Source organism: Salvia splendens, chromosome 7 (assembly GCF_004379255.2).
Source record: "Salvia splendens isolate huo1 chromosome 7, SspV2, whole genome shotgun sequence".
In the NCBI taxonomy this organism is placed as follows: domain Eukaryota; kingdom Viridiplantae; phylum Streptophyta; class Magnoliopsida; order Lamiales; family Lamiaceae; genus Salvia; species Salvia splendens.
The window spans coordinates 16,496,361-16,523,764 of record NC_056038.1 but is presented as its reverse complement, the minus strand read 5'-3'; the positions used below and the strand labels follow the sequence as shown (position 1 = coordinate 16,523,764).

At 40.7% G+C, this 27,404-nt stretch overlaps 1 protein-coding gene across 1 annotated transcript; it reads left to right on the top strand.

The window, feature by feature from the left end:
* The first annotated feature begins 18,486 nt into the window (after positions 1-18,486).
* On the top strand, positions 18,487-19,862 carry LOC121810495 (putative pectinesterase 63). The gene is made up of 4 exons (XM_042211257.1): positions 18,487-18,933; positions 19,091-19,297; positions 19,369-19,610; positions 19,700-19,862. Exons 1-4 carry the CDS (start codon positions 18,487-18,489, stop codon positions 19,860-19,862), a joined length of 1,059 nt encoding a protein of 352 aa, XP_042067191.1.
* The last annotated feature ends 7,542 nt before the right edge of the window (positions 19,863-27,404 follow it).

Sequence of the window (27,404 nt, the reverse complement as noted above, 5' to 3'; positions counted from 1 at the left end):
TAAAAGTCAAGACAAGAAACTAGTATTCATTCATTTTTGCAGCAGTGTATTAATATAAACTTTTTATTACAGTACATCTTTTGAGACACCCCGAAATTTCATTCCTTGAGATAAATCGGATTTATTAGCTTAATTAATTTCGTTTAGAAAATGTGTGATCGGAGAATTTCGGTTGTAATCCCGACCTTTAAAATTATAAGTGCTCGATCTTGGAGAATAAAGAATAAAAAATTATTCATGCAATGGAAAAGAGAATAAATTAGTACAATACTTTATGAAGAGGATTTACATATAATGGAAAAGGACTACACAATCTTATTGAGATGTGTGTGATTTTGCTTACACAATAGCTACATGTTGAAATACAAAATGGAAGCTACAACTAGCATTTCAAAGATGTCAAACTAAAGTATTTGGATACTAGACCAATAGAGTAACTAAATCTAAGTGTGGGAATAAAAATCCTCCTCTTTCCCTCATCTTCTTGTCACGACCGCACTCCCTAAGGATAGGAAGCATGGTGGGTCGCGACTAATGGGGGAATTAAGAAACGGGGAAGAAAGGGGAAACAATCAAGGGGTACGACATGTAGATCAAAAGACGAAACTTTATTATCAAATTATAGTCTGAGATCACGAAGCAACATAGTTTGAATGAAAATAGTTCAACAAATTAAGGAAACATAAGAGTTTTAAAACTTGGCGTAGCGGAAGCAATCGAGAGTTAGCTACTACTATGTATGAAGACACAATAGCAACCGGATCATTTATTGAATACTGTCTTTGTCCAAATGCTCAACATCCTCCGTCCCCCGTCCACGCTCAACCTGCACATAGAGAAAACATATGCAGGGGCTGAGTACTTGATGCACTCAGTTAACTCATGCCCAAAATACATTTTATCAATAAAGTTATGTCAAGCCACCGTTGAGTGAAACTCGGGTTTTACTTTAAAAAAAATGCCGAGAAACACTAAAATCATTTCCATAAAAAGGTGCATGCGCATGCAAACATCATTGTCATCCTCCATCATGTACCATATCTGAACCATCATGTGAAACGAGAATGTGGCCACAAACTCGATCACTGGACCGGTCGACCACAAAGGACGGCTTACGATCCCCATCAGTGCACTAGTCTGAGTAGGGACTCACTCCCTAGTCAGACCCGAATTCGTTAACCATCAAAGTCTAGTAGGACATTGTCCTAGTAGACAATCAGATAGGCAATTCAAAACATAAAATACGGCATGACATAACAGTTAAACTACCCTTATCTCACCATATACATATCATTGCAAATAAAGAGTTTAAGTAATAAAGCCCACCTCAAAAGCTTAGTAGTTTCCTTAACAAACTTCTTGATTCGACTTTAACGAGCGTGCGAACCACCTTTTAAGAAAATTAAAGTGCACATCAATCTCAAGAAAGAAAACATTTAGAATGCATGCACTATAATTAGGGATGTCAATCGGGCCAACCCGTTCGGGTTCGGGCCAACCCGTTCGGGTTGTCGGGCCACTCGGGTACGGGCTATTCGGGTTATGATTTTTCGGGTTATAAAAGTTCGACCCTAACCCTAACCCTTCGGGTTTCGGGCTAACCCACCGGGTTATTCGGGTCAATGCGTATTTTTAATTCTTTTAATATTTTCAAAAAAATAATACGTATTTTAAATTTTCTTTAATTATATACATATTTTTAATTAATCATTTAACAATGAAATATGTATTTTTAATTTTCTTTAATATTTTTAAAAAAGATTAAGTTATTTAAATTTAAATAACTTATTCATTACATAATTATTTACAAAATATCTATCAATAGTATGTTTATGTTTATGTTTATGTATTTAAAATATAAATCAACACTTTGTTTCAAAATTCAAACATAAATCAATTCGTAGAAAATTAAATAAATTTTCATAACGTGAGAGGTACATCGTAGATGTAACAAAAATATTTTGAATTGTTAAAAAGTGAATTATCAAGATGCTAGCTAATTGGAGTAACTCTAAATTTTCTTGAATTATGATTGGTCAAATTTAATTTATTCCAGCTGTAAATAAGTCAAATAATAATTTATCTTTGTTTTAAGAATCATCAAAGTACGCATAATTAAATGACGAAGCGGCGTCAAAACACTTTGCACTATTATATTGGAAATATACTAAAAGAAAGCTTTTATATACGAGTATTTATGAATCCATGAACCACATAGTGATTTTTTTCGTGATATTTTATAGTCGGTTGACGTATTTGGATTTTGCATGGTTTTAAAGGGTTGTCTTGGATGATTTTGATTATATTTCTATATTTTGGTATGTTTACATGTTTGTTGAGAAATGATAGAAAATAGATTAGAAAATGTACACAAAATATGTGGATGTGCAGCAGCCTTGTTTGAGTCAATGTTTCTCGCAATTTTGAAGTCTGATAAACCTCTAATACATATCATTCTCTTCGTCTTCGAAAGAGCTTCGCGTGGATATATTGCACACCTCAATCGGAGCTTTGTAGAGAAAGTTATGACCGTTACAAAAACTGCTAACTGTGCAGAAGCCTTCAACCCGACGGGCCGACCCGTAACCCGATCGGGTCAGCCCGCATAACCCGACAACCCGAACGGGTCAGCCCGAATGGCCCGATTTTAAATTCGGGCTGCGAAATTACAACCCTAACCCTGTATTTTTATCGGGTTATTCGGGCCGGCCCGCGGGTTCAGGTTACATTGACATCCCTAACTATAATTAAAGTCTTTTATCTCGTTTTCTCGGTTTTCGTGTATTTTTTATTATTCGGCGGCCGCCCAAGGCGTCGCCGGTCGGCCGCTTACACCAATACTTCCTCCGTTAGCTCCTCGTTTTTTTTTCTCTCCGCGATATCGAATTACAGGACCTCAAAATTAATCAAGCTCATAAATAAATTATCGCCACTGCTTCTCTTTGAAAATTATATTTATTTCAGACTTAGGATAAATATAATTATCAGCCCAAAGATTTATTTAATTTCCAGCCCACCTTATCCCTCCCATTTTATTCAATGAGTCCAACCCAAAAAAAATTAGGTGGCCCAAAAAAAATTTTTAAGAGGAAGCCCAAAAAGGAATTCAACAAGGATCCCCCAACTCCCTTCACTATCGGTCAACTCCTCCCTCTCTCTCTTAAGGCCATCCTCAATGGGCGGACGATGGCACGCTCGATGGCGCGCATCGTCCGCGCCATTCATCGTCCGCCCCCACTGTGGGTGTGTGGCATAGGCCGCGGACGATAGTCGCGGCCTATGCTTCGGGCGCGACTTAAACCGCAGACGATGGCGTCATCCGCTCCATTGCGGACGTCGCGGACGATGGTCGCGGACGATGGCCATCATCCGCGACATCGTCCGCCCCATTGTGAAGGATGCGGACGATGGCACGCGGTTTTGTTTTTTTATAAATAGCGTTCATTTGTAACATTTCATTTCACACGATTTCATCTTCGAAACTTACATTTACATAATTACTACGAAATGGATTCAAGCCCCAATAGCCCTACGTTTAGCGGAGAGGCGCATTGGCCGGGTACAGAACCCGGCGATTATCGTTCGTTCGGCGACAACACCCATTACGATCCCGATTTCAGTACAGAATCGTATGGGTTGTATGATATAGAGCCGTTGCCGCATCGCCCAACCGCATCGGCCGATCCCGCCCCCGCAGCGACCGGTGCCGCCAAGGGGAAGGCGAAGCGGAACCGGCAGCGGGCGCAGAAGTTGCCGCCTCCCAGTGACTGCGATGAGTACTCCCCCAGCCGTACGAACTACACCGACGACGAAACTCTCACTTTGGCCCGGTGTTGGGTAGATATATCGGAAGATCCGATATTCGCCAACAACCAGAGTCAGACCTCGTACTGGGAGCGCATCGCGGACCTCTACAATTCGGTGAAGCCGCCAACCGCGTACAAGCGCAAGAGTGAGCAACTCCGCAAGCACTGGGATCAAATCAACAAGCAAGTGAACTTGTACTCGGCGGAGTTCGAGAAGTGCGCGCGGTCATAGGGGAGCAGCGAGAGCGTGCACGACGTGCGCTCTAAAGCGATGTTGTCGTACCGGTCGATGTTCGGCGAGTTCAAGCACGAGGCCATCTGAGCGCTCTTGAGGGAGAAGCAGAGGTGGAATTCTGCACACTGGTGTGCCGAAGAGGACGAAGGTCACCGAAGCTGGTGACTACACGAGCAGCGGCAGCGGCACTAACCCGGTTGACCTCAACCGGACGTACGTGGATGAAGGGAGTTCCGGCACACCGGTGTCCTCCCGGCGTCCTCCCGGCATCAAGGCTGCGAAGGCCAAGGGGAAGGCGACCGCGACGTCATCGTCGACCGCTGCAACCCCTGTTCCGGACCCGGATGAGCTCCCGACGCAGACGGCCACCGCGTTTGCGTCGTTAGCTACAGCGTCGATGGCAAGGATGATGTTGCAGATGCACAAGGCTCTCAAGAAGTGCACCGACCCCGAACAAGCCGAGTATCTCCGTGCATTACTCGATGAGTTGCGTAGGAAGTTGGGAATTGGCCCGACTTAGTTTTTTTCTTTTTTTAGTTGAATGGTGTAATTTTTTTTATTATTAAAACTTTGCCGCTTGTTATTTAGTCGTTTTTTTTACTCGTTACGTGTTATTTGAAAACAGTTAAATTAATTAAACAAAACAACAAAATGATGATGCGGCTCGTCATAGGGCGCGCCTTAGGGCACCCCACTGCAGTTGGAGAAGGAGAAGGATAAAAATGCTGACGTGGCGCGCCATAGAGCCGCCTTAGGGCGCCCCACTGCTGATGGTCTAACATCTCATCTTCCCCAATTCGATATCCCCAAAATCAAAGAAGTCCAAACGTCCTCAGTTGCGGAAACGAAATTTCCGTCTGTCTCCATTTACCAGCCGGCGACCTTTCGCCGTTCCGTCACCATCCTCGAACACCACCACCGTCGTCTCCTCCGCGGAAAGACGCCGATGCAGCGAGGGGGACGGGCAGTCGCTGCCGGTGCAATTTCTCCGATTCGCCACCACCACCACCTCCTTGGAGTCACCACCGCTTGGTTGTCGCTGCTGTGCACAAATGCTGCGATCAGCAGCAGTTCGTCCCGATGGCCGCTGTTCAGCAGCCCGTACACTCCCAGATAGTCTCCGTCATCCGTCATCGCCTCTTGATTGTTGTACTACCCCGAACGTGTTCGACAGCCATCGTTCCTCACCGATCCAACCCCGAAACGCCCCGAAACCAACCCGAACAGCCCCGCACAACTCCGAACCGTCCCGAAAGATAAGTTCTCATTACAAAGTTATGTTCTTTCGTTTTCAGTTTTCAAAACGCAGCAAGGGGGTTTCGATTCGTGATGTTCGATTGGTTAAGTTACTTGTGTGGGAGATTTATGTGTGAATGATATGTTGTGAACAATATGCTAAATCCTCATGTATATGTAATGAATGAGCAATTTGAGTATACCTTCGGCCAATTGAGGTTTGTGGAAGAAATATGAATTAAGTGTCTTCCTTGGTTATTATCTGCACCCACTGTGGTTGTACATATTTGAATAAGGAATTGTGAAACAAATCACATGGAATAAAAGAATAGCATTACCTAAGAGTATGATTGCTTGAAAACTTGGAACTTTTCGTCTCTATCCTTGAACAACTTGGTGGTAGTGTATGATTTGGATGTGTTTGCAGAAGGTGAAAGTGATGGAAATGGTGGTTCAGTCGAGAATTTGAGGGAGCACCATCAGGAAGTTAAATGGGTTGTTTAAATGGCAATTAGTGGCCGCATAAATAAATGGTGATAAATCCTAATGATGAGGGTTAATGTGGGTGTTTTATTGCGCAGGTAACGGCTGGGAGTGTAGAGAAGAAAACTGCACCGATTTCTTTTGCGGCAGGAATTTACGGAGGATGAAAGCAGATCTTGAAGTTATTCACGTGAAGAAGACAAAGAATTGGGCTCAAAGACATCTCCCACAACTCTAATTAAATTGTTTGGGCTCATTTATTTGAGAGCCCAAGTGTTTATATTTATTTTTTGTTCGTTTTCTTTCGTTTAGACAAATTATTATTTTGTCTCGTAGTAACTTGGTGTTGTTCCAAGTACCATAAAAAGTACGGGCTTTACACTTCTTCTCTTCCTCGATTCCACTTCCACAAGCTCCAAAAGATGACAACCCATGTCCCTACAAGTTAGAGCCAAAAGGGGTTAGAAAGCAACAAAAAGGAGCAAAAGTTGAGACTTTCATAAATGTAGTAAAGTGAGGAGTGCAAAGCAACATCGCCAAAGACCAAAAGATGGTCAGAAACCAAGATTTCATTCAATCTCCCAAAAAGGAGTAGAGACAGTAAGGAGGGCATGAGATGAAGTCATCGCCAATGCCCAAAAAGGGGAGCAGGCTGGCTCAATTGCCACCAAATCGAGGCTAAGGAAGCAGCCTAAAGGTTACAGCCAAGAGAGTGAATCTATTTCCCCAAATTTCACCAAATAGGTAACAACATTTGGATTAGCACATGTAGAGATGAGCTTACAGCCCCAAAATAGGAGGCTTTGTCCCCAAGTTTCCGGGCACAAGCTGCCAACAGTTGAGAGCTATATAAGGAGCCACAGCCCTTCTCTTCCCCCTCACTTTTCGATCACCACAAGTTTCACAATATATCATAAGAAGAGAGCAGAAGGGGGAGGAGCAAGGAGGGCAGCCAAGAAACCAAGGATTCACCAAGTGAGGTAATCCCCTCATCACCACAACACCCTCTCTTGCATCATGTAGAACCAACGCAGTAAATAGCCCAGAACAAAAACTTAGAGAACTTAGAGTTAAGTGCCACGGCTACTGGCAAATTTCACAATAGGAAACTTCTACCATGAACCCAAAAGAACAGATACAATAATTAATGTCACAAGATTAAGGTTTGATCGCAACCATAGTCAATGCTTTTAAATCACATAGTTGCTGCCATAACTCAAAAGAAATCGAGTAGAAGGGGATAGGGGAGAGGACTTAGCTTCAGAGCGTGGGGCTGTCCGATCGGGACGACGACGGAGAAAGCTGACACGGTTCGCCGACGTAGGAAATGCAGCGGGGCCCCGGCGGTAACGCCGAGTAGCCGGTGAGTGTCGAGGCTGCCTCGCGAAGGAGGCAGCGGCGAACGGCGAGTGACGGCGACGGAGAACTCGTCGGAGGGAGCCGAGAGGCGGCTGGTGCTCCGACGGGCGTGAATCGCCAGAGGACGCCGGAGAACGAGAGGGGGGCGGAGCTGCTACATTCCGGAGAAAACTCGCCGGAGAAAGGCGAGAAGAGGAATCAGCGCCGCTGCTTCGTTAATTAAGAGTATATTTTTATGATGGGCCATTTTTTTGTTTAAATTGGGCCAAGAAATTAAATGGAACATTTGGGCCAGTGAGCTAATGAAGGATTTGGGACGAAAATTATTTAGCATGATGGCCGGACTTGACTAATTGTTGACGGACTACAAGTTAATTATAGTTTGGGCCTAAATAAATTATATGTAGTGATGGAATATTACTACTTAACTTTTGGGACTAGTCCCATTTAATTAATTAGTTGGGACCGAGATTTATTTCGCCGGGCTTGGAAATTCATTCGGTCGAGATGGAATTGATTTAAGGATTTGAGCTTGGAGCTAGAAAGTGGAGTTAATTAATTCCCGAATAATTTACTAAGTTTTCGAAGATGGAAAATATTGAAGTTGGAGAAGCGAATAGGCCGACCAGCATCGCCCCGTGACGCCATGGGCGGCTGTAAGAAAAATCCGAAGAAAAGGATTTAAGAAGGGATTTTCCAAGAATCCATATTTTATTAAATAAGTGCCCAAATATTTATTTTAGAGAAAATTGAATTTCTCCAAAGTTAGTGAAGTGAATAATTAAGTTCTGCAGAGTACTGAAGCCGAGGTAGGATTTAGAATCCTATAAGCCGAGGCTAGGATATAGGTGCTATCCAATAGGATGGATGCATTCTTTCTCAAGAGAAATAGTTCAAGTACTAATTAACGTGCTACTCTATTTATTTTTCAAAGGATAAATTGCTCAAGGGCAAGTGAGGCCAACACGAGTAATTGAATTGATGAATAAGCATATCAGGTGAGCTTTCTTTTAATATCCAGCACATTAGTGTGAATATAAATCAAATACTTGTGAAATTATGAAATGTCACATTTTTCTCAAATGGAGCTATGATTTTTTTAAATTGTTGTCATGCCATAATATGTTTGTTTTCGAGGACTATCTGTTGAGGAAATCGGGTATCTAGGCTAGTTTCCCTTTAAGATTACTTAAATGTACCCATTTTGTTATCTATTCCATAAATGGGAAAAACGCCAACCGCATTGGCGTTTCTATAAGTAAATACGCCAAAAACATTGGCGTTTTATAATCTCGTCGTATTTTAGCTGTATTTTCGCCAAATACAGCTACATAAAAAACGCCAACTTAATTGGCGTGTTACAAGAAAAACGCCGACTGTGTTGGCGTGTTTAATTTTAAAAACGCCAATGTAGTTGGCGTGTTAATCTAAAAAATGCCATTTCGAATGGCGCGTTTAACATAAATACGCCACCCTAGTCGGCGTGTTTCTGTTGAACCATATACCAATCAGATCTCCCCCAACATCGCGAACCCTAAACACTTTCCCTCCCCAAAACACGAAAACCCTTCCCAAGGCGGAAAAACCTTTCGCTCGGGTCGACCTGGTGGTGGATTTGAGTGTGGAGATTTCGATTTTGGCTTATTCTTCCAAACATTAGTCCTTCTAATCGGTTAGTATATCAAATTTTAGACTCATTCTTCTAAACAGTAGTCTTCCAATATTTGATGGATTGTTGTGATAATATATATTGTAGTGTAATTAATATAATAGTTTGACCAATTGTTATGGGCACACTAATATTTTGATGGATTATTATGATAGTATATATTTTAATAGAAATATTTTGACCAATTGTTATGCTATTATATGTTGTAGTATATTTAATTTTGTTACCAATATTTAATGGATTGTTATGATAATATATATTGTAGTGTATTTAATAGAAATATTTTGTCAAATTTTTGGGTCACTCTACATAATGATGAATGTAAAAATAATACATATTTATTTGTGTTTTACATTATTGCAGATTGTATGACGTGGTGTGTCAATTTATATTGGGGTGGAAAGATAATTCCCGGAGCAGTTATTTCGTATGATCCTCCTTTTGCTAAAGGATTCATTATGTTGGATGAAACAATTTCGTACGATGAACTTGTGGAAAAAATTTGTGAAAGGATGGGGATAAGCATATATGAAAACAAAATTCAAATAATATGGAAGCGTACTATATGCTTTGGATCCGGAGTCACGTTTATAGGTGTTCAACTAGAAGAAGTATGCATGCAACTAATGTTTAGTGAGAGTATAGTTATTGGAGGTGTAATTGAATTATATGTTGAGTATTCGGCAATTACTCAACATCATAGTCATCATGTCATAAGTTATGATGTTGGCACGTCTACGAGAGCCCAAGAACCATATTTTGCTGCAACACAAGATTTTGATGTTGGTATGTCTACGAGAGCCCAAGAACCATATTTTACTGTAACACAAGATTTTGAAGTCGGAGGCATGCATTTAGGGGAATGTGACAATTGTGATGTGGTTGAGGACATAATAGGTCCTGATAAAGCTACTTTCTTGATCCACAATCACCTTATTATTCTGAAGATTCCGACACGGTTAGTACAGACTCAGATGGTGATCCGTCAGATGATGAACAATTTGTTGCTTCAAGACCATCCATTCCACTTGGTGATCCACAATTTGGAGAAACAGCAGTTGGAGAAACATCAGTTGGTGGAAGGGCAGTTGGAGGAAGAGTAGTTCCACAGTTCCCACAGCATGGAATCAACTATTTTCGCACCTTACCAGGTCCATATGATAGTTTTGATCCCAAAAACTTTGAGCGTGATGATCCCAGTGTGCATTATTGGAGTGAAAAAGATCCTAGCAATGTCGGTTTGCATACTAAATTTAGAACGAAGTTGGAATTGAAGGCAGCTGTGACTCATTGGCATTTGGAAAAAATCTGACAATATACAGTTGCTGAAAGTAAAGGAAAGAGATGGCATGCAGTTTGTAAGTGGCCACAAGGAAATCCGAAAGATAAGTCCTTACCGCCATACTTGTGGGAGTGCCGAGCAACACTGAGGAAGCATGATGAACACTGGAAAATTAGAGTGTTTAGCACTGCTCATACTTGCATGGGGGATCGTAACTATAATGGTCACGCTAGTCTTTCGTCGGGTATGATAGCGTTGAGTGTTCGCCATCAGATAGAAAACGATCCTTGCTACAAGGTAAAAGCAATTGTGGCGGATATTGAAAATAGATTTCATGTCAAAGTTAGTTACAAGAAAGCATGGTATGCTCGGAGGACAGCGATTGAGCTTGTATACGGTGGATGGGAGTGGTCGTTCAAAGTGTTACCAGCTTATTTGAATGAAATGCAAAGACAAAATCCTCGCACAATTGTGGAATGGTTGCACGATGACATATTAAGCAATGGTATGAACAAGGTATTCAAGTACGTATTCTGGACTTTTGGACCAGCTGTGGAGGCTTTTCAACTATGCAAACCAGTTTTAACGGTTGATGGAACTCATCTACGTGGACGATGTCGAGGTAAAATTCTTATTGCCGTTGGATTTGATGCTAATAAGAAATGTTTGCCTGTTGCATATGCCATTGTTGATGAGGAAACCAAAGAAAGTTGGAATTGGTTTATGGAACGCATTAGACTTCATGTAGCAAAACATGAAATATGTGTCATATCTGATAGGCATGTGGGAATCATAGATGCAATGAATTCTCTCATATGGAAAGAAGAACCCAATGTGGGTCATCACAGATTTTGCTTGGTACATGTTAGAAAGAATGTTTTGCAGAATCACAAAGGTATCATGGTCAAAAGACTTGTTTGGAAAATTGGTATTGCTACCAAGAAGCGCAAGTTTAAGATCAGATGTCGTTTACTTCGAAACGTCAACACCGAGGCTTTGCAGTACCTTGATGCCGTGGAGTTAGAAAAATGGATTCTGGCGTATGACAAACACAAAAGATGGGGTGAGGTGACCACTAATCTGGTGGAATCTTACAACAATGTGTTGAGAGGCGCAAGACAACTCCCAATTAAAACTTGCATTGATATGATATTATGGAGGACAATAGAATGGTTCAATGACCGGTCAATTGCATCAACACAGTGTGCCACACCACTTACCCCGTGGGCGCATGAAAAGGTGTGCAAAAATGATGCAAAAGGTCAATTACATAATGTGAGAGCACCCAACACAATTGCAGGCCATTATGTGGTTCGAACAAAGCGTCGAATTGGTGGAAAGGGCGCTAATAAGTGGAAGGTAAAGTACTTGGAGTCGCACTGCAAATGTCAAAAGTGGCAGATGTGGAGACTTCCATGTTCACATGCAGCGGCAGTTGCGCGGTTTAGAAACGACAGCATGCTGTCGCTTGTTGATCCCGTATACCGCATAAGTGTTTGGGTAGACCAATATTCTACGGTGTTCAATCCACCCAGACACCAAGATTATTGGGTCGTGCCTGAATGGACTTTGCAATGTTCAGGAGCTCAGTTAATGCCTAAAAGTCGCGGTCGATACCGTACTACTAGGATTCCTAATCAGATGGATGTCCGTGAATCTGACCAGCCACGAGCCCGACGCCGATGTAAACATTGTCGTCAACCAGGTCACGACAGGCGCAACTGCCCGAATGCTCTTTCAAGGATGGATACTCAGTTGGTAAATGATGCCGCTGACGATTTTATGCCTCCACCTCCACCAAGATATGCAGTTCGAGGTCGTCATTCTGTCAGTCTCACTGATGATGCCGATCACGATTTTATGCCTTTACCTCCACCAAGATCTGCAGTTCGAGGTCGTCATTCTGTCAGCCACACTGATGGTACAGGCGAAGGCATCGGTCTCAGTGATGTCCCACATTCTCCACCTCGGTCTTCTGTGCGAGACGATTTTTTCGGGGTTGATTTAGAGAATGTAGTTGTGCAAGATACTCCTCCGTCTAGACTCTCAACCGCCAGAATCGGGAAGGGTATCCGTAGCTTTTTTACGTGGAAAAGGTGAGACAATTGAACTTATGCATTGTGTAATATTGGATTTCTGTATTTAGTAATATTTGGACTTATGTATTGGGTAATATTTGTATTTACTTATATATTGAGTAAAATTGCGTTTTAAGTATCAAATGATCAGCTAAAAACGCTAACTTGGGTGGCGTTTTTTATTGAAACACGCCAATGGCGTGTTTCAATAGACGCCAACGGGACTGGCGTGTTTTTAATAAAACACGCCAACGGGACTGGCGTTTTTGTTCAGAATGCGTCGTGAAAAAACTGGCCAAAATTTCTTCTAACTTAGACACGCCAATGACATTGGCGTTTTTCACAAAACACGTCATATGCATTGTCGTTTTACCTAAGACACCAATGGAAATGGCGCGTTTGTTCAGAATGTCGCTATTTCCTCTATATCTTTATTTGCCAGTTTTCATTTCAACTACGAAATAATAATTCATACATCCAAAGACTTAAGCATAAAGACTTAAAATCAATGAGTTCAAAGCAAATGAAAAAACACCAATATCAAATTACTAATATAAAGAGTTAAAATCAATGAAAAAACACTAATATCAAGAGAATGTATCCAATTACTAATGTAAAGAGTTCAAATTAGTTCAATCATCACGACTTTTCCACATAAACAGGCGTCGTATCCCCTTCCCAATCTTGGATGTAGATCTAGGGATCCTTGAGGGAGGAGTATCTTGAACAACAGCGTTCTCAAGATCCACCCCAAAAAAATCATCCTGCACAGACGACCGCGGTGGAGAAGCGGGGACATCACTGAGGCCAATATCTTCTCCGGTACCACCGGTGTGGCTGACAGAATGACGGCCTCGAAGTGCAGAGCTCGGTGGAGGTGGTTCCACAAAATCGTCATCGGAGTTGTGTACGAACTGAGATGACGACTCTCCGCAGGCGGTTTTCTTTTTAGTTCGTCGTTTTGCCTTTTGCCTTACGGGTACGTCCACGTCCATTGCAGAGCGCTGCGAAGGACGGTAGTCCATTAGCTGAGCCTCCCCGGATATCTGCAGTCCTTCTTCAACCATCCTCGAAATGGTTTCCATATCCGGACAGAAATGTCCTGTCGCAGCTCGGCCACTTAGAAAGTGGCGTATATTGTGAAGCGTCTGCACCTACAATTTTTCTAAGTTAAGTACATATCATAATATGAATTTAAATAAGTAATCAGGGTTTAGTTAAGTATAAATAATGTACCGTAAAGTTATGAGACGATGCCGTTTCGTGGAATCCCTCTTCAGCATGCACGCCGGGTTTAGTTAAATACACCACAGTGATATGGCGAAACCAATTCATATATTCTTCCGTTGCAACAGGCTCAGTACTGTCCTCCAGATCAGTCCGTATCGTAAAGTGCATGTTGTCCCACTCCTATATATAATTGGCGTGCCATTGAACCCAATTCCGACCAGATTTTCCACGGCGATCTTGTTTCAAAAAATCAGAACCGTGGAACCGGGGGAGATCCGGGATATACGGTTGGACAATCCCGAATTGGCGCAACACTCGGTGTGGCAGGTGTGGCTCAGCCAGATTCCAACAAATAAGCGTTGTTATCGACATCCATATAGGACGACCGGCATCACAACTTTCCGGCAACTCTCGGTGGAGATAAGGCCTCCAAATAAACTACATGTGATACAAATTTTTCAAAATAATTTCAAAAAAAACAAAAAACAAAAAACAATTTATAAGTATATAAAGTATCTGATTAGGATGCATCATGGAGAACTGATCTCGGAAATTTTCAATACAATGTCCGGGTGCTTTTACATATGACGCCGGACCATTCCATCTAAAAAATTTAAACTATGAGCAAAGAACACGAAGATTGATGAACATTAAACAAAAAATGAATTAGTGAACAACTTACGCGCTTGCACATGGTAGATAGTCTGTATGCACGGGATCTAGCATCCTCGGTCTAATATTTGGGATTCTCTCCCAAGCCCAAAGCTGTAATAGAGTTAAGGCTCCCCCTACATCCGTCCTCTTAGCAACGGCCGCTTCACACAAATTGTGGTACAAGCAAGCAAGCGTCGCACCACCCCAGCTATATGTAGAACACCGTTCTATATCCATGAAAAAGTGTAGGTAGAAGAACGGAATTTTATTTCCGGAGCCGTTGGGGATCATCAGACCACCAAGTAATAGCAAACAATAGATACGAGCCCGCTGAGCATATATGTTGTGTTCGTGGTCACCAGACAGCTCAATCCTCAATTGACGCGATAAGCTTGTCTGCTTAAAAGCCATTTCCTTCAACTCGGATGCGTCCGGTATGAATCCTAGAAAATCCAAACACATGTCCTTCCAATATCCCGCTTTCGTCGGGGGGATGTAATCTGTCAGAGCCTCTCCATCAACTTTCAGGCCCCATAAGACCTCCACGTCTTCCAGTGTCACAGTCGCTTCACCGACTGGAAAGTGAAACGTGTGAGTCTCTGGCCTCCAACGTTCAATCAAAGCTGTGCTAAGATGGTGGTCAATGTCTTTTGGTTTACCACACCTTAATATACCCCCAAACCCCATCTGGTCCACTATTGCCAAGACATATTGATGGATGGGAACATCCCAAATTATTCCTTCATATCGTCGGCAGCGTACATATTCGGATGGAACTCCTGCCCATATGTTGTTAGAGACGTGTTGTCTCTGAAAATATAATACAGATGGATCCGCAGGACCACATGCAAGCCGACGACGAGAGGTTGAAGATGATGCCATAATTTACCTACACAACATTCATAATCCAAATTCAACAATAACCAACCATAAACCATTTCAATAATTAGATACAATTTAATCCAATATCACAAAATTGAACACCAACATCAAATAATTCACCTACACAACATTGCACATTCAAAATCATAATCCAATTCACCTACACAAAATTAACAATTTAAATTAACAATTCGTCCAACCTAACAATTTCAATTTGCCCAATTTCAATTTTGCCTAACCTAACAATTTCAATTTGCTCAATTTCAATTTTGCCTAACCTAACAATTTCAATTTGTCCAATTTCAATTTGACAAACCTAACAATATAAACAAATTTAACAATTCAAACTAATCAACATACATCAACCAAAACCCACATAAACCAAAACAATTTGCCCAATTTTTTAGCTATAACAACCCTAGGGTTTAGGTTTATAATCAAATTTATACACAAATTCACTTAAACCCAAACAATCCAACATAATAATCAACAATAATGTCATTCAACCAATCCAAAATGCATAATATTTCTACTCAATTCACAACCTATTACAAACTGTAGCTAACTATCCACCACCTACTCTAATAATGTAAAAGGTAAGCATACTAACCGAAGAAAATAGATGAATTTGGGAAAGAATAGCACCGATTGATGAATGTAGGCCGAAATCACGGAGAGGAGGGCGATTTCGCGGAGAGGGGGCGCGCAGCTTGGAGAAATCGCGAAGTGTGTGTATTGTGAGATTTTTGCGATTTGGGGGAGGCACGGCTGGCATATCAGCCTGTGAAAACACGCCACTCAGGTTGACGTTTTTCGCAACTTGGTAAACACGCCACTCAAGTTGGCGTTTTTCGCAAAACAAGTAAACACGCCACTCAGGTTGGCATTTTTCGAGACTTCAGTAAACACGCTACTCGTGTTTGCGTCTTTGCTTAAACATGCCAATCTGTTTGGCGTTTCTACAACAATACACACGCCAATTACAAAGGCGTTTTTTCAGTAATACACGCCAACCAAGTTGGCGTTTTTCAACGTAATTGCAATTGGAGAGAATACGCCCAAAATAGGACACAAGTATAAAACGTCACCTACGTTGGCGTCTTTACGTGTAAACACGCCATTGATATTGGCGTTTTTACTTAAAGACACGCCAATTTCATTGGCGTTTTTCCCATATGTGGAATAGATAATAAAATGGGTACATTTATATTATCTTTAATGTAAAGTGCCCCAGAAACCCGATTTTTCCCTATCTGTTGGATTGTAAGTTTGTTGGTTTTGGCTATGCCAAAACGTTACGATTAGGAATAGAGCGCGCGAGGGTTATGAGCCATCCAAGAGGGTTGGCCGGCTATGGTGTCCGCGGAAGGTAGCGACCTTCCCGGCACGATGGAATGATAAATGATTAATGGAACATAATGATGAATGATGAATGATGAATGATGAATGCGGAATGATGAATGGAATGGTGAATGAGGAATGAAGAATGATGAATGAGGAATGATGAATGATGAAAGAACTTGGTCTACAGACGAACTTTTAGCTCACAAAAGAATTTAGTAAGCTCGGGCCTTTTAAGAAAAACCCCGTGTGTTACTGTGATGATGACAACTGTATATAATGTATGTTTTGCTTTTGGCACGTGTCCACTGAGTACTCCTGTACTCAGCCCTGCATGTATTTATAAATGTGCAGGTTGAACGTCAAGAGGATGGAGTGATGATCAGAGTCGATGTTATTAAATAATCAAGTGGATCTTCCAACAATTTGTGTCTTCATACACGAAGTCGTTTAGTAATGACCTATTCCGATGTACTTTTGTGAAGTGAAAATTTCATAATCTCACCATCGAACACGAATTTATTGATGGAATGTTTATTCTATTTCCAAGACCATGTAATTGAATACGTGGTTTCTATTTTATGATATCAATCGACTTGGCCTTTGTGAAATTCCTCAAGTTCTGCCCCTTTTCTTTTCCCGTTTCTTTAAACCCTTCTTATTAGTCGCGGTTTATCCACTTTCGCTATCCTTAGCAAAATGCGGCAGTGACATCTTTTATAAAGAGTTACATGTTAAATATAGTGATAGATCTTCCTTGAATTTTCTTGAGTTATCTTTACTAGGTCGAATGGTGAATAAAAAAGTATAATAAAAAAACTAGAATATTATGAATGCTAAGTTATTAGGCCTTTGCATGGTTACAACTACTTACAAGTTACAAGCATGCTAATTAGGGATGTCAATCGAGCCGGCCCACCGGGTTTCGGGCCAACCCTGCTTGGGTTGCGGATTAATCGGGTGCGGGCTAATCGGGTTGTGATTTTTTCGGGTTATAAAAATTCAACCCTAACCCTAAAAGCTCGAGTTTCGGGCTAGCTCAGCGGGTTAATCGGGTTGCTACCGATAACGTTAACACTCGATCAATCCACTAAATAATGGCAAAAATTAGTTACATTTATAAAATATAAATTATTTAATTATGATAAATTTGAGATATATACTTAAACTCAAACACAAATATGATCAAATACTAATATTTGATATTTGTGCAAAATAAAACATAAATTTAAATATTTTAAAGCATGTTTAGAAATTTAAATATTTTTTAATGAATTTGAAGTTTCTAATTTATTTATTTACTATTATATTAATAAAAATTTAATATATAATTTGTATAATTAATATAAAATTGAAAGTTATTTTATTTAGTTATCTATATTATAAAAATAATTAACGAATGTGTCCAATTAGGAGTCAAACAAATAGATCAATAAAATTTTTATCGGGTTTTCGGGTCTGGCCCTAACGGGTTGCGGGTTAATTGGTGCTGACTAATCGGGCTGTGATTTTATCGGGCTATAAATTTTCAACCCTAATCCTATAAATTTTGCGGGCTATTCGGGCCAACCCACGGGTTGCGGGCTGCATTGGCATACCTGCTATTATGGCCACCTACGATTCTGAAAGGGCATATTATTAAAATTACATATAAAATCAAATAAAAATGAAATATCAATATATAATTATTAGGTAAATTTTAAACTTTAAAGTACAAAAATAAATTCTAGTCCAAGTTAAGTAATTTACATAATATTCATATTAAAAATATACTTATTCAATGGAGTACTATACATTAGTATAACTTAAAAATAAAAAAATAGTCAAGTAAGTATTCAATACCAGTATACATTCTAACTGTGCGATCGGTAATAATCTTTGCCATATAAACATCACAACAATTCAAATAATTTTAAAAAATGAGATTATTTGATACTACCAATGAATATTCTAAGGTATGATTCTCTATAAATAAGTCAATGAAGATCTTCAATTGTATATCCAAATACAAGCACTTTATATTCGAAAGTATATAGTACAATATCAGAGTTGGTTTATAAAAAAATCTAATTAACAAAATCAATAGCTTGATTCTGTAAATAATAGTACAAAAAAGACTACCATGGTTTGCATGGCTATTAACTGCATGTTTCTAAATTTTCCTTGATATCTAAACTCTTAAATATATAACCCAGTAATCTCTATCGAATTTATCACATTCACAAAGTAAAATGGCGTATACTATTACTCTCATGAAAGCACTCTTCTTCTTCATTCTCAGTTTCCTTTCAATCGACGGCAAGTTTATGATTCCCGCCGATAAATCTCAGTTGGAAAGCTGGTTCGAGACCACGGTGGGCTATGTTTCTGACTCCTCGAGCTCTTTTAAGGTGATCAATGTCCGAGTGGATGGCAGCGGAGATTTCAAGACGGTGATCGATGCCATAAACAGCATCCCCTCGGGGAATAGTGAGCGCGTGGTGGTGTCGATTGGCCCAGGAAATTATACCGAGAAGATAACTATCGGTACGGATAAGCCATTCATCACACTGCAGGGAGACCCCGACAACATGCCGGTTTTGGTTTTCGACGGGACGGCCAAAACGTACACCACCGTCGATTCCGCCACCTTGACTGCCGATGCCGACCAATTTTACGGTGTCAATTTGATACTAGTGGTTAGTACTCCCTACGTCCCACCATATGCGATTCATTTTGTCCTTGATTTCCATTTTTGGCTAAAAAAAAAAAAAACATCTACTCTAACTTACTTTACACTTTCTCTATTACTTTATTATCTTTATTTAATTCAATAAATATCATTTTCTTAACCAGAATTCTGCACCAAGGCCAGACGGAAAGAAGGATGGAGCTCAGGCATCGGCAGTGAGAGTAGGCGGAGACGCTTCAGCATTCTACAACTGCAAATTCTATGGATATCAAGACACAGTTTTCGATTACAACGGGAGACATTTCTTCAAAGATTGCTATATTGAGGGGACTGTTGATTTCATATTTGGATCCGGCACCTCTATTTATATGGTAAGTCCCATCACTTTTAACTAACCACTTCTTAGTTTCGCTCTGATTTGATTATAATTTCGTATTTAAAGAACTCGGAGATACATGTTATCCCTGGAGATCCAACTTCATTCATAACAGCACAAGCGAGGTCGAGCGATACAGAAACAACCGGTTTTGTATTCGTCCATTGTTCCGTGACTGGGTCAGGCCAAACCGCATACTTAGGCCGATCGTGGTTTCCCTACGGAAGGGTGATCTTCGCGAACACCTTTCTAAGCGACGTTGTCAACCCTGAAGGCTGGTCCGACAAAATGGATCCTAGTAATGATAGGTACGTACCATTAAATTCATATTAATTGTAGCTGAGTCGTATTTTTTTTTATAATAAACAAGAATGTAATTAATGTTGAATGTGTGCAGGACTTCGTTTTTCGGAGAATTCAAGAATGAAGGCCCGGGATCGAACTTTGACAAGCGGGTAACATTTGCTAAGCAGCTTAGCGAAGAAGAAGCTAAGCCATTCATCAGCCTTGATTTTATAGATGCTTCTTCATGGTTGATGCCTCCTCCCAAACTCTACTAGCTGTATTTTTATTAATTTTTAAATCCACACATATACATCTATATAGATGTATATGTAAGTACACAAGGTTTTGAACCATGATTTAAAATAGCGGGAAATCAATGTTAAACTTTGATAAAGAATCATTTCCACGTATGATCAGAACTAAGCTTTAGTACTGTATATACTCACTTAGGAAAATATGTTTGTAATGATTGAATCACTATATATTACTTGTTAAAAGTTTTAGTTGCACTCGATTGATTGTAAATCTATATCAACTAATCACAGATTGTTTCGTTTTTGTACGGAGTATCATACGTATTTAAGTTTAAACTTAAAGCAATTACGGAATAGTTGAGATTTGGGAGCCATTTTTGGAAGGGATAATTTTCATATATTAAGTACAATTTAAAATTGGTCGGTTGTATCTTTTAGATCACTGATTTTGAAATAATCAATTCGCAAGTCTATGGAAAATGCAAAATATTATTTTTACTTTTAAGTCATTTATTTTTCATTTTGTACACCTTAGTCATAAAACGCTACAAAAAGCTTATACTTTTAGGACATAAAAATTGAAATGTAATTTCTGGCGTTTGAATTTTTTAAAAATTATCATAAATTAGGATACAAAAGAAAACGTCACTATGTTGAGATTAAATTGCAATATAAAATGCATTCTGCCTATAACTAAAATGCAATCTTCCGAAATCCATCTACAACTTTTATAAATGTATATTGCATTTTATTGTTTACATGTCACATTTGCAACGACATGCCACGGAAATGCACTTTCTTCAGCTGGCATTCTTTTCTGCAATAGCCTTTGGATTTTGATTTCTATCTTCTGTTAATGAATGAAGAGGCAAAGTTTTCGGTTAAATTCAGCTTCTTAATTACTACATCCGTCCCAAGATAAGTGAGTCACATTCCTTTATGGTGTCCCATTATAAGTGAGTCATTTCTCTTTTTTTTGCAAAAAATTCTCTGTCTTACTTTATTATCCACATACTTTATTATGATAATGTAATTCTCGCACTCATAAGTAACGTATCTTTATAATTTTCATTGAAATAAGGAACGCATGTTGTTTCTAGTTACCTTTAATCTGAGGAAATGTTGCTTTGTTGTCATCGACTATTTATTAAATCGCGAATTTCAAATAAAAAGGGGACGAAGAACATAATTAAAACGGATTTGTGTTTTGCTTTTAGTAAACAAAATATAAGTACATAATGTGTCTTTACAAGTGATTATTTATACATTAATATACCTATGAATCACAAATATTAAAGTTAAGCATAATATACAGTCTGGGCTTCTCCTTCCCAGGCCCAAACCACACCCATCTCGGCCACATTCAGCTCAGCCCGTGCCGAGGGCAGTCAGCACAATAGCTCTTTATCTCATATGGATACCACCTGCAAGATACCAAAAAGAGTTAATAACTAAGGATAAAAGAAATTAAAAAAAGCCCTAATATAAGAAGTGAGACAACCCTTGTTTAGTAATGAAGGACCAAAGACTCACCAAACAAGGCAAGTCAATCCCTGCAATCTCTCTATGCACCACCTGCCACAACAAAAACAGATTGCTCTTACAACCTAGTACTTTGAAACTTCACATAATACCAGTTCTCCTTAATTAAAGTCTCCAAGGAGGACTTTTCTGCAACATGAAGCCAATATATATCCATTGATCGAGTACTCAGAGCATCTCCAATAAGATTAGCCCAGTCATAGCCCAGTCATAAACTCCTCCTGCCACATCATCAGCACTAAAACTCCTTCTGCCACATCATCTGGACAAGCAACTGGACAAGCAATAGCTCAGCCATAGCCCAGCCACAATAAACAAAATTATTAAAAACAAATAATTAACAATCACACAAAATACGGAATTAAATTTACGACACATATACGGGAAAATTCAATAATAATATTAAAATTTTAAAAAGTACATTGATTAAAAAAAATACATTAACAAAAAAAATTACATTAATTTAAAAAAACTTCTACTCCACGCACGAGCCCCCGCCTCCGCCTCATGCCTCGCCGTCGTCGCGGTCGTCGTCGCTATCGTCGCCGCTATCCGGGACCCCCAAATTTGCGGCATCTGAGCCCGCGTCTGAGCCCCCCACCTGTGCCACGGCTGCAGTCAAATCGGCTCGCATACTCACGAGCAGTGCATGAAAAAACTCTTCTCCTCGGGGTCAGTGGCATTCTTCCAGTCAAATATGACCTTGTACATCTGAGCCCGCGTTTGTTGACGCGCAAAGAAGACGAGGTCGACTGTCGGGCTGCCAACAGTGGGGTATGGCGACTGGACCTCCTCGGACCTCTGGCGAGCCTGTTGCGCCCGCCTTTAACCAACCGGGCGAGTGCGGCGAGTAAAAGCGGGAGGGGACGGGGTCTCCTGAGCATCTTCAGGGAGGTCGTGGGAACCGCCGCTGCTGCCGCCGGCGTAATCACCGGTATAGTTCAGGCGCTGCTTCTTCATCCAGCCAGTATCGACTCTTGCCCGAAACTTCTCGGAGTCCATTAGCACCAGGTAGCAGTTCCAGTAGGTGATCTCCTTGTAAAGCCCGGGCACGAGGAACTCTTTCTCCGCCATCCTTCTGCAGTCCTCGTCAGTTTGGCCACTGGACTGCATTCGGAGGGCGTTGGTGTACAAGCCCGAAAATCGGGAGACCCCTTGCCGGATTTGGTCCCACCCCTTCCTGCACTCCTCCCCACTGCGTGACCTCCCCTCCAGGCAAAATGCCTTGTAGGCTGCTGCTCTCTTAGCCCACAAGTTGATGATCCTCTGATTGTTCGAGGCGAGAGGATCATCACAAACACTCACTCATGCCTTGGACAGCGCAACGTTCTCCGCGTCGGTCCACTTCCTCTGTGCCGAGCTATCGTCACCAGCTGGCTGCGACGACTCGTCGACCACCCTCTTCCCCTTCTTCTTCTTGGGCGCGCCCCGACCCAGCCCTACTCCCCCGTTTGAACGGGAGTGTCCGCATCCCCGAGATCTATCCCCAACTCCTCTAGGGAGAAAGTCTCAATCCCAGTGAACTGCGTCTCCGCTGGGGTCGATGTGTGCGAAGAAGCAGTAACAAAATCAAAACTGGGGCGATAGACGTTCCCCCCCCCCCCCCGCGTCCCCTGCATCCCCGGGTACCTTGGCGTCATCTGCATCCCGGATGTCCATCCCAGCATCAATGGCATAGGGGGTTGCATCCCCGGTCCCCCCTGCCCGCCTGGACCAGTGTTGTTAGGGTCGAGGGTCGCACCGGGTCGATAAGGTGAAAATTCGGGTCGCGGGTCGACGAGTCGACTGGGTCGAGAGACCCACTAATCTAGGCTAATTTTTTTGCCTTTTAATATTAAATCAAATAAATATATTACTCTAATGTTTATAATATATCAAATAATATAAATGTAGACGTAATTCATGTGAATAGAGATAAAGTGAAAAATAGAAATTATCAAAATATCAAAACAATTCATAAGTCATAAGTATAACACAAAATAAATAATTGAAACCATTGTCTGAAAATGTCAAAGAAAATATTTATGAAATGTGCGTCATTTTGTATGTAGTATTAACTTATAATAAAATAGGAGTGGAATGTGAAATCTATTTTAAAAATTAGTAAAAAATAAATGAATATGCGTCATTCCTGAGCAATCACAAATCGGCCAAAGAAATTCAAATAGTCCTCAATAGTCAAGTAAATATTTCTCATTGCTACTGCCTAATGGAAAGAACTCAAGTAGGAATTTGATAACAAAGAGATAAAGAAGTTAGCTCTTAGCCTTTCAGCGACGACGGAAGAGTGAGCAGGAAGGAGAGGGAGAGAAACTGACGGTTTGATGAAGAGGGGGAGAAACTTTTATCTTCAATTAGGGATTTAGAAATTTGGGGAAGAAATGATCCGTATTGTTTTGATTTGAAGTTTCAAGTAATTGTTGGTGTTTGGGTTGAAATGGTTTAATTAGTGTTGAGCCTCAGTAAACAAATTGAGTAAATGACTTTTGTTGGACTAATGAGTTAATGTACGAAAAGTTTGATCAAGTTATAGGTCATGTGTTCTCTTCGTACCAGATCCGTCCCTATCTTGTTATATAGTGATTAATGATTCATATATTTATTTATTGTTTCTATAAATGAATTGTAACTTTATTCATCTTATTTAATAAGTTTTAACGAACACACAGAATATAGCATATTTATATAACATTCGCACTATAAAGGTTTCAATAGTTTTAATCTAACTCAACATAAAATATAAATGAACATGGACTCAAAATAAAAAATGATGATTAAGATTATATTTTTTCTCCTGCTGAATGAAGTTTTATTCTTGAATTTAGGGTTGGCTGAGAACTGCTATAGTACTATGGATCCAGAGTGTCAAAAGAGAACTCTTGAAGCTTTGTGTCAGGACTATCAAGAAAAAGTTGGACCCACATTTGATGGGCATGATTGCTGCCTTCAAATTCATCAACTTCCATTCGGGTGTTTCTCTATTAAAATGGTTGATGAATCAGTGGATCGCTGCAAAAAGAATCGAGACACGGTTTGGATGAGGATGAGTCATAGGTTGTATTTGCTGTGTGGATGGTTGAGGCGGCTGGCCTTTGCTCTGGTCACTCCACCTGAAATTGGGATGATCTTTCCACTGAGCATCCCTCTGCTTTCCCAGGATCCAGTTGCCGTTTGGATTCCAATGGCCGACGACTTTCACCTGAGTTTGCGGCTCTGCTTCAGGAGGGAACTCGCAGTAATAGTAATGGTGCTCCTCCAGCGGTGGTGGCACATATGGCTTCTCCTTGGGAGCAGGCGGTGGAGGCGCTCTGGACTTCTCTACTGCTTCTAGCAGCTTTTTCTCCATCTGCTCAAATCGAGCCTCCAGCTTCTCGTCGCTTCGTGCCTCTGCTGCGTGCACCGCTCCTCGTCTGTACTGGCCGCGGGAGGTTTCATACGATCTCTTTGCTTCGATTAATCTCTCCAGGATGCTCTTCGCTTGGCTGAATGGGGTCTTGGAGAAATCCCCTTGGGCAGCTAGATTGAGGTCGTTTTTGCTGTCCACATTCAACCCACCATAAAAGGTTGAATAGACCTCCCGCTCTCTTATTTTGTGATTAGGACACGCTTGCAGCAGTCCATGGAATCTGTCCCAATATTGCCCGAGAGGCTCATCGTACTCCTGGCTCGCCTCTGTAATTTCTCTCTTCAAGGCACTTGTCTTTGATGTTGGGAAGAAGCGGTCCAGGAAGATCATGCGGAACTCGGCCCAGGCTCTAATCGAGCCTTCTGGCAGCCTTCTCAACCAGATTCTTGCATCACCTTTCAAAACAAAGGGTATCGCCTTGAGCCTGTAATCTTCTGACGTGGATCCAGCTAGTACTGGTTGAATGTCACAATATCTGCAAAATTCCTCCAAAAAGTCATAAGGGCATTCCTTCGAGAGTCCATAGAAATTTGACAACACCGCTAGCACCCCCGATTTGATTGTGATTGCCCATATCCCTGGGGTAACTATGATGGCATGAGTGGGCTCCTTCTCATCATGAGCGTGTAGGGAGCCAATTCCCCAATCGTTGTCTACGACGGCCATTTTTGCTTCTGCTTCGTCGAGTAATGGTATTTCCTGTTTAATCGGCGCGGACAACTCTCCTTTCTCCTCACTGGCCAGTTGCTCAGCAGTAGATGACGATGCGGTTGTTTCTAACGCAGCTCTGTAACGAGTGGTTACTACACCAGCCTCATGAACTCGCCACTGAGCGTTTGTGTTTCTGTAGATGAGAGGATGATTCCAGTGTCCTCCGTGGTGGTACCTTCTCATAAAAGGAAAGAAAAACAAATTAGAAAAAGAAGGAAATAAAACTATTTACACCTATGCATTAAACACATCCATGTAATAACACCATGCATCCCAGGCAACGGCGCCATTTGGCGAAAGGTATTTCGCGTGGATCAAGTTATATGGGAAGATAACTGAACCGGGTGGATCAGTTTGCAATAGTCGTTGCGACTTGATCAAGGCGCTTTCTCTTTCACGAAAATATTTGTAACTCCCTAACTTGCAATACTTTAACAGTAAAGTGGCAAGTACGGGGTCGATCCCACAGGGAAGCTGGTGCGTTGAGTGTATGTTTAGTGAACAGGGTTCGGCTGCTGCCACGCTTTAAATTGGGAGTTTTAACTACTGGATTAAGCTAGGCGGAATTTATAGGGTTAGGGCTGAAAATTTCCAGCCCGATAAAATTACAGCCCGATTAGCCTGCACCCGATTAACCCGCAACCCGTTAGGGCCAGACCCGAAAACCCGATGGGCTGGCCCGGAAACCCGATAAAATTTATATTGTTCTATTTGTTTGACTCTAATTCGACACTTCATTGATTATTATATAATACAGATTACTGAAAAAATAACTTTCCATTTTATATATTAAATATATAAATTATATATTAAGTTTTTATTAATATAATAATAGATAAATGAATTAGAAACTTCAAATTCACTAAAAAAATATATTTAAATTTTTAAACATGCTTTAAAATTTCTTGATGTTTATGTTTTATGTTGCATAAATCTCAAATATTAGTATTTGATCATGTTAATATTTGAGTTTACGCATATATCTCAAATTTATCATAATTAAATATTTTACATTTTATAAATATAACTAATTTTCACCATTATTTATTGAATTGATTGCATGTTAATTTTATCGGTAGCAACCCGATTAACCCGATGGGCTAGCCCGAAACCCGAGCTTTTAGGGTTAGGGCTGAACTTTTATAACCCGAAAAAATAACAACCCGATTAGCCCGCACCCGATTGACCCGCAACCTGAATAGGGTTGGCCCGAAACCCGGTGGGCTGGCCCGATTGAAATCCCTAGGCGGAATGTAAACTAACTACTGGATCAAGTTACTCATCATGCTGGAAAATAAATAACGGACCAAGTAAACAACAAATTGAAATAACAACTTAACTACCTAAACATGCTACGAAACTACAAACCACTTCGTCATTCAACATAATGAAGATTCAAGCACTCGATCTGGGATTTCAAAACGAAACTAAGCTGGAACAGTAAACAAGAATTCCGAAAGCAAACAACTTTTATTTTTATACTCAGAACTCAAAACAGTACTGTGAACATGCAAAATACAAAACAAGAACTATTCTTTAACTACACAATAACACGGAATTAAACTTAAACAACTAAAACTAGAAAGTAAGAAAGCGAATAAAGCCGAGAAGCTCTTGGTCGGAAACTTGAGACGACGCCGAACGGATCTGGGTTTCTCTGTCGCGCTCCATTCGGTCGCTCTCCTTCTAATTGACCATTTCTACTCTCTAACCTAGGCTGTTTTGGAACGTGGAAGAACTTGGAACCAGGCGAGAACTAAACTAAGGGACCGGAGGAAGAAGAAGATTTTTATTATGGTGTTGCGTCTTCTATTTATAGGCTCGTCGCAACAATCTCCAGCTAGGATAACGACTTCGGCAGCGAATATTCGTCCTTGCTGGGATTGCGCGCCTCTTCAATTGAT

Excerpts from the sequence above, each read along its gene's own strand:
- LOC121810495 (XM_042211257.1), top strand. The coding sequence starts at position 18,487 with ATGGCGTATACTATTACTCTCATGAAAGCACTCTTCTTCTTCATTCTC. Across the intron at positions 19,298-19,368 it reads CCGGCACCTCTATTTATATG|AACTCGGAGATACATGTTAT; the intron begins GTAAGTCCCATC and ends TCGTATTTAAAG. Across the intron at positions 19,611-19,699 it reads ATGGATCCTAGTAATGATAG|GACTTCGTTTTTCGGAGAAT; the intron begins GTACGTACCATT and ends GAATGTGTGCAG.